This window comes from Bison bison, unplaced genomic scaffold (genome assembly GCF_000754665.1).
Source record: "Bison bison bison isolate TAMUID 2011002044 unplaced genomic scaffold, Bison_UMD1.0 scf7180017864270, whole genome shotgun sequence".
Classification (NCBI taxonomy): Eukaryota; Metazoa; Chordata; class Mammalia; order Artiodactyla; family Bovidae; genus Bison; species Bison bison.
Window position 1 is genome coordinate 6,682,188 of NW_011494842.1, and position 8,074 is coordinate 6,690,261.

An 8,074-nucleotide genomic window follows, 5' to 3' on the forward strand; every position below is an offset into this window, starting at 1 on the left:
CTGCGTGGACCGCCCCGCGGGGCTCAGCGGCGAGTACTGTGTTCTGTCCCCAGTGAAGCCCCATTTCTGTGGTCCGGCTCTGCAAGGAGCCAGGGCTGCCCCGCCGCCCGCCACCCCAGGCTTCCTGACTCCATTAGTCCAACACTTGTGAAACTCCGAGAAGTGCTGTGGTCTCAGCAACGCACCTGTTTTGTACATGATTGTGTAATTTAAAGGTGTATAAATACAGATATATATATATATAAGTTGTGATTGTACAACTGTGGATAAAGTCCAGAACTGTGTCAACCTGGCTGGACATGTGTCCTTTTGAGTCTTGCGTGTCTCAGGCTCTTGTGAGTTCTCTACAGCTGGAGTCCGTTGGGGAGGTGGTGCCCCAGGGTGCTATCCTGGGGGAGCACCAAGGGTGGGGGGCCCCGGGGCCTGTCTATGCAGGGAAGCTCACCCTAGATGCTCTCTGAGGCGCCAAGACTGTGGCCTTTAGGGTCCTGGGCACCTGGTGATGAGCACTGGCCAGGAGAGCTGGGGCATCTGGGGTCCCAAACTTATGGTTCAAGGGTGAATTTGACTCCCAAGTAGGTTCAATTTTTAAAGCGAAATTCTAAAAGTGACTACGGAGGTCTGTGGCTCGTGGCTGTCCACAGTCCCAGGCTCCCTGTGCTGTAATATCAGTCACGCTGCACTTTTGCCTGACCTCGGACTGCATTTCTGTGTGGGACCCCTCCGGGGGCCAGACTGGGGCTCTGAGCCCCTGGCTCCATCCCAGCCTCAGCTCCAGGCCTGGTTCCTGCTCCAGCCTCCCCCACTCCAGCCAGACCCCCTCTGGGGCAGGCAGGAGTCCCAGGTCTAGTCCCAGTCTGGCCGTCGGTTCACGGTGTCCCAGTCACCAGCCTGGGCCTTACCCCCGTTGGTTAGATGTCTCTCTGAGGCCCTTCTGGCCCCGACAGCCTGGCAGGGTCCCGACACAAAACCATCGTTCAAGGCAAATACACTAGAGTCCCGTCACCCCCCACCCTCACTGCTTTGCCCCAGCCTCAGGGCATGCTCATTTGACCTGGGGACACTGTCTGCTTCTCTCCCATATTCTTCATCCCCAGATCCACCTCCAGGGACACGCCCCTGGTTTTAGTCGAACAGAGAACTCTTCAGATAAAGGCACGAGTTGACCTCGAAGTATTTGGACAGGCTGTTCCGTGCAGAGCCCTGGAGGTGGGCTGCCCTGAAGAAGGTCAGGGAGGAGGTCCTAGGCTAGATGGGGCTCTGACGGGCAGTGTGCGTGCAGGAGGAAGAGGCTTCTGGAGTTTGCTGCCAGCACACGGGGTGTCACCGGATGGGTGTGTGCCCGCCAGGGACCTGTGTGCCTCTGTGCCTCGTGGCAGATCCACCCCGCAGGGAGTGGCCCCCTGCCCCACCGCGGCGCGGGTGCCATTCTGGAGCAGCTCCAGCTCCCCACTCCTCGCCCTGATCCCCTTCCCCACTTCCCTCCAGCCCCAGCCTGCGATCGGAGGCGCTCCAGTGCCTGCTAGGGACCTGAGAGCAGGTGGCTCGAGGGACTCCGGTGGGGGTGGGGGGCGGGGGAAGGCTGGAGACAAAACCAGTTCAGCAAAGCTGAGCTGGGTTCTGGCTGGGGTCCCAGCCCGCCCCCTCCCCAGGGGTGGGCAGACAGCAGGGGCCCAGCGAGGCACCGGCCTGGGGCAGGCCCCCCACCCCCGCCTCCTCAGGTGCAGTCCCAGCTGACATGCCAAGGTGCTGTTTGCTCACTGCCAGGAGTAAACGTTCTTCTGGAGACAATAAAATTGCTGAGGGCACAAGGTGCAGCACAGGCAGCGTTTAACCCTCAGTGGTCGAGGCGCCGCTGGCTGGCTCCCCATCCCGACTCCCGGGAAGCTGAGCCTTACAGAGGCGAGGGCAGGAGCGGGAGGCAAGGAGGGGTGGAGAGAGCCCTGTCCTTGTGGGCTCGGTCCGGGTTCTGCCGCTGATCAGCCGTGTGACTGGGAGCGAGCGCTTAACTGCTCTGAGCCTCAGTTCCTCAGCTGCAAAGTTGCGGGTGGGGGTAACCTCACAGTTTCTGTTGAGCGTCCCTTGGATTGCAAGGAGATCCAACCAGTCCATCCTAAAGGAAATCAGCCCTGAACATTCACTGAAAGGACTGATGCTGAAGTCGAAGCTCCAGTACTTTGGCCACTTGATGTGAAAAGCTGACTCATTGGAAAAGACCCTGATGCTGGGAAAGATTGAAGGCAGGAGGAGAAGGGGATGACAGAGGATGAGATGGCTAGATGGCATCACCAACTCAATGGACATGAGTTTGAACCAATTCTGGGAGATGGTGGAGGTCAGAGAAGCCTGGCGTGCTGCATTCCATGGGGTGGCAAAGAGTCAGACACAACTGAGCGGCTGAACGACAACAAATGGCAAAAAAGCCGTCGAAGCACCTGGTCAGCCCTCAGGACACCTGAGCTGGATGAATAAACGTGAGGCGGGGTGTGAGGAAGCTGAGTGCCTTTGCCCAGGAGAAAGGGTCCCATCTCCCCCCCAGCTCACCAACACTCAGACCCACCCCCTCCCATCATGGGCTCTGGCCTCTGACACCCCACTCACAGGGCTCACAGCTTCAGTACCACTGAGGCCTCGAGAGAGGAACTGCCCACAAGCCAGTCTCTCTTCCCCTGTTCACTGCAGGGCCGGCGTCCCACGAGGAGGGCTGAAAGCCCCCCTCTCCCACAGCACGGCTGCCCATCCCAGAGCCCCCGGGTTGGCCCAGCAGCGGCCAGGCTGTGGGTCCCCTCGCAGGAAGGGCAGCCCTCAGCCCCTCCAGGGGGAAGTCCTGACCCCCAACAGAGCACGAGGACAGAAGGATGCTACCACCTCTCCAGTCCGTGGGAGACCCTCCTCAACTCCAGCCCACCCCGCTTCCAGCTCCCCTTTCCAGCACCCCCTTCCAGCCCACACCAGGCCAGGGGAGACGAGGGCCCCTCCAGCTCCTCGTGGGCCTTGAGGACTCACTGCCTTTCTCCCACTGCTTCTACCCATCAGCTGTCCCTTTCCTGTTAGGCTCAGCTCAATGCCGTCTCCTCCAGGAAGCCTCCCTTGACCACCCCAGGTCCCTGTGACCACAACAACTTGAGTATGGATGGCCTCCGGGCTGTGCTTCACACTCACTGCAGACACTGGGACCACATCAGTTCCCTAGGTTCTTTATTATCCGTCCCCAGGGCACCCCTGGTTTCCCAACTCGGGGGTCCAGATGTCTTCTGGCACCATGCCAGGCGCAGTGCCGGACGGGCAACAGAGGGCACTGGAGGGCAAGTGGCCTTGGCCAAGTCACTGCCATTCTGTCGGCTCTGCTCTGGAACATCTGGGGTCAGAGGCTGCAACGGAGTGTGGGGCCCTTCCCTGGGGAGCCATGAACACCGAGGACAGCCCTACCTCCCTCCATCCTCCAGTGGACTGGCCGTGGAGCAGTCAGGCCCAAGGGGGAAGCACCCTCCGACCCTGGGGCTCTCTTCCCAGAGAGCTCACTGACATCTCTGGGAGCAGTGGGGCATCCCCTCCCTGACCTTGAACTCTGGGTGCCACAGACTGCCCTCTTTCCCAGCTCTGGGTCTGGCCGAAGCAGGGCAGGCAGGAGGGAGGTCTGGCAAGGGCATGTTTCAGGCCCGGGACCCGGCGCTCAGATGGGGTGCACGAACTGGTAGACCAGGCGCTGGGAGATGTCGGGCTTGCGGATGATGCCCTTCTTGTAATACTGGCGGATGGAGCGGCTCAGCTTGTCGTAGTTCATGGCGGGGCGGTTCTTCCGGATGCCCCACAGCCGGGCCACCTGCGCGGAGTCCTCGATTTTGAAGATGCCTGGGGTAGCAGGGGGCCCAGGGAGAGCCAGCAGAGCAGGAGGGAGAGAGACCAAGACCAGCAGATCAGCCTTGCAGAGTCAGGGAAGCCGGGGTCGCCCCGGGGCCGGGCCAGGCTGTGGGGCCACAGACTGTCTCCCCTGGGTGTGCTGAGGGTTAAATCGTGTGGGGAGGTGTAGCACAGGGCCCTGGAAGTGGGGGATCCTACTGTGGACTCACAGACCTCCTGGGTTCAGGGTGAGCCTGCAGTGGGTGACTCGGGGCCTTGAAGGCCTGGCCCTTGCCAGCGCCGGCTCCTAAACACCCCACACTGAAGCCCTGTGGGGCTCCAGGCTGTGGACACGGCTCATTTCACAAGGTCACCTGTGCAGTTTCCCAGCCTGCAAGACCTCTGTGGGATTCTCAGCCGCTTCGGCCCACACAGCCGTTTCTGGCAGGATGAATTGGTAAGAGACGGTTGAAAGAGTGGATTGGGAACCAAGCCCACCTGGGTTGGAATCCTGGCTCAGCCGTTTTCCAGCTTTAGAAGCTGAGACCCCCTTTTTCCAGTCAGTTAGAGGGGTTTGTGGTGACCACCGTCTTGGTGAGTGGTTATAGAAAGTCCTTGGAGCAGAGCCAGGAGGAAGGGGCTATTACTAATATCCCCAGTTCTCCATCTAAAGCACCTGGCAAAACCCAGGTAAGCACACCCTCTCCAGGCAGGCTTCCCAGATCACCCCGCGTCACACCTTCTCCAGGCAGGCTTCCCAGATCACCCCTCCGTTCCCTGATCTCCCTGTCTTCTATCGTGGGATGGTCTCCCTGGGGGACCGGCTCACTCTGTCTCAAATACACACACGGGATCACCACACCTCGTGTAGGAACTTCCCCAGCCCTCCTAAGCCCTTTCCCTTCCCGAGCTCTGCACTCAGCCCCAGGGTCGCTCCTCTCTGAGGTCCTCCTCAACCCAGGTACAGCTGGTCCCATCACAGCCAGATGCGTTCTGCACACCAGCTCATTTCACTGCTGGTTTTCCTATAAGACTGTAGGTCCCTAGAGGATGGGGTGTCACTGAATCCTCCCCACAGCTCCAGGACCCTATAATCCTCCATAAATGTTGGCTGAGCAAGTGTGGAACCAGAGGAAGTGCTCAACGAAGGCTTGTTGGATGACTGAATCTAATCTGTTTCACAAATACGAAGATTGGAGTCCGGGTACTCATAGCTACTAACGGCAGAATGGGAACTAGAACCCAGGTTTCTCGGCTCTGGGCCTTTTCCAAAACACACACCCGCACACCATCCAGCCCTGTGCTGTCCAGGGCAGTCACCACTAGCCACCTGTGGCTGTGAGTCCTTGAAAAGTAGCCAGTCTGAATTGAGATGCAGTGTAAGCATGAAATACACACCAGATTTGAAAGACTTAATAAAACATCTCATTAATAATTTTATAGCAACTATATGTTGAGATTAGAAGAATGTATAATATTGGATTAGATAGACGTATTATTAAAATTAACTGTACCTGTTTTTAAGCATTTTAAACTGTGGCTACTTGAAAATCTAACACTGCCTGTATGGTTTGCTCTGTATTTCTCACGGGACACCACCAGCTTCCTCAGTGCAGCTCTGAGGTTTTGAGGGTGGAGACTGTGTCCCATGCTCAGCAGAGTTGTACGGCCCTGCTGTGTCCTGGGCATGCGGCCGCTGGGGACCCTCAGCAGGCAGAGCCTGGCAGGGGACAGGTGTGGACACAGATTGCACAGACCCTGGGCTGGTTCAGGGTCCAGTGAGAGTGCGTGTGTGATATTCAAGGCAAAGGTGGGGGCGGCTGCAGCCCCCTGCCCAGCGCCTGGCAGGACCACAGCTCCCCCCCATCTCACAGCCTCCCTGTCCTGCCCCCAACACCACTCACCCTTCTCCTTGTTGAGCCACCGGATGAAGCGGCCGTAGCTGTGCGGCTTCAGCAGCAGCTCCTTGAGAAACTGCCAGAGGTGGATGGGCTGCCCGGAGCAGGACGAGTCCACCTCGCTGTCCGTCCAGCTCTCCTCGCTGGTCGAGGCTGGGCGGTCAGGGGGTGGTGGTGAGAGGGGAGCCCCAGTCCTCAGTGGCCGCCACCCCGTCGCCCCCCAGACCCGGAGCTCTGGCCTCCTGCCTCCTTGCCCTGCCCAACTCACCGCAGAAGTGAATTGCCCCCGGGGACGTCCTCTCTTTCATCCAGGCAGCTGCGGGGCAAGGAGGGGAAGTTGGGACCCCAGAGAGACGCCCCCCCAAGGGAGGAGGAGGGCGTTTGGGTGGAACTGTGGGGTTATAGAAGCCCCACCCCACCCCACCCCACCCCCGCCCGGTGGCTCTCTCCCTCCTGCCAATCTGAGAGACAAGCTGCTTACAGAGCTGCTTCCTGGAAGAAAGTTTAGGATTTGGCAGCTGAGAGGGGCCTTCTGCGTGCGGCCCCTGGTTCAGAGAGGAGAGTGCATGTTGAGCCCTGCTGGTCAACTGTGAAACGGGCCTGGGACACCCCCTCACAGGTCTTGCACGGATGCGTGGTGATGAGGTCTGCACGGTGTCCCACTCAGAACCCAGCATAACAAAAATACTCCCTGCCCTCCAGCTGCCAGCTCCCTGTACCCCTCCACCTCTCTGGCTTCCTACCTGCCTCCCTCCCTAGAAAAGGCAGTGGGAGGCGGAGGCAGCCGCCTTCTGCCCACGCTACCACCTGGCTCTCAGCCTGGCACTGCACACTGTTCTTGGCAGCCCCTGGCAGGTGGCCTGGGCTGGGGGCTGGACACTGGTCTCTGATCGGGCCATGAGAGTGGGACCTGTCCCTTCATTCATCCTGGGCCCCAAGGGGCAGGGCCGTGACTCAGGGAGCAGGGGACACAGGTTTGATCCCTGGTTTGGGAAGATCCCACTTGCCACAGGGCAACTAAGCTCATGTATCACAGCTGCTAAGCCTGTGTGCCTTCGAGCTCGTGCTCTGCAACAAGAAAAGCTGCAGCAGTGAGAAGTCCGTGCCCTGCAACGAAGAGTAGCCCCACTCGCCACGACTAGAGAAAGCCCACTGGCAGCAATGACAACCCAGGGCAACAACAACAACAACAATTAATAAAAACAAATAAATCAAAAAAAAAGGGAATTCTCTGGCAGTCCAGCGGTTAGAGCTCTGTGCTTTTGCTGCCAAGGGCCTGGGTTCAATCCCTGGTTGGGGAACTGAGATCCCAAAAGCCATGTAGTCACACACACACACAGAAAAAAATTAAAAATAGGTCTGCTGTACAAACAATGAAGGGGAACAAGGTCCAAGATACACTGTCCAGTACAGAGCAGCGTGATACTCAAACTATTTGTGTTAGGAAAGGGTGGAAGTCACACTTGCTCTTGCTTGTATACGCATAGACTTCTCTTAGCAAGGTATCAGAGAAATGGGCCACAGTGATTGCCTCAAGGGAGGGGGATTGGGGGGGCCAGGGGAGGGACGAGCGAGGGGTACCCCCAAGGTATACTGTGGTTCACAACAGTCTGTTTTTAAAAAAATTCTGTACATTTATTGCCTTATTTCTGCTTTAATGAACTACAACACAAACACAACATTTTTACAAGGACAAGGAAGGAGGACTTCGGAGTATCCAATGTCCTGCGTCCTCACAGTCTAAGTTATACTTTTAACTTGCTGCGTGTTCTGTCCTGGGTTCTGTGGCCTTGATCAGGGTAGGCAGAGGGTTGGGGCTGGAGGGCTCACCCAGGGTCCAGGGAGGCAGCGGTCACTGGGGCCAGGATTCAGAACGGAACCCAGGTTGGCACAAGGGGCTGCTTCCCCCGTAACCCACAGGCAGGCATCCTGGCCTAACTTCTCCCCTGTTGTCCCCGGCTTGGAGCCTGGGGGTGGGGTGGGGGGTGCTCCACCCACCTGATTTCCAGATGTCCAGATGGGCGTGCAGCACGTCCCCGCCCAGGGGCGAGCGCTGGCGGAACTGCTCCTCGGACATGGCACACAGCTCCTTGCCCCCCAGCTCCTGGAAGGCCTTGCCCACGGGGGGCAGCCGGTACTGGTGCTCCGTCCACAGCAGCCACTTCTGCACGTTGCCAGGGCTCCAGTCCACAGGGTCTGAGCAAGAGACACTCTTTCAGCCCCGGAGTCTGCTTGAAGGCTCTGCCCCCGGGGGCCCCCTCTGCCCTGATGGAGCCCCCCGTGGGAACCTATGCTCTCCTGGAATGGCCTCCAGGCCAGACAGAGGCTTGAGGGGT

At 58.8% G+C, this 8,074-nt stretch overlaps 1 protein-coding gene across 1 annotated transcript in view; it reads right to left on the bottom strand.

Annotated features, from left to right (window-relative positions):
• Positions 1-3,621: 3,621 nt before the first annotated feature.
• SPDEF (SAM pointed domain containing ETS transcription factor) overlaps positions 3,622-8,074 on the bottom strand; it is a 19,155-nt gene continuing 14,702 nt past the window's right edge. The window contains exons 6-9 of the mRNA XM_010848721.1: positions 7,737-7,943; positions 6,007-6,054; positions 5,745-5,891; positions 3,622-3,852 (exon numbers count right to left, since the gene is read on the bottom strand). Of these exons, the coding sequence (XP_010847023.1) occupies positions 3,674-3,852; positions 5,745-5,891; positions 6,007-6,054; positions 7,737-7,943 (581 nt within the window). The 3' untranslated portion in view covers positions 3,622-3,673. The remainder of the gene's footprint in view (positions 3,853-5,744; positions 5,892-6,006; positions 6,055-7,736; positions 7,944-8,074) is intronic.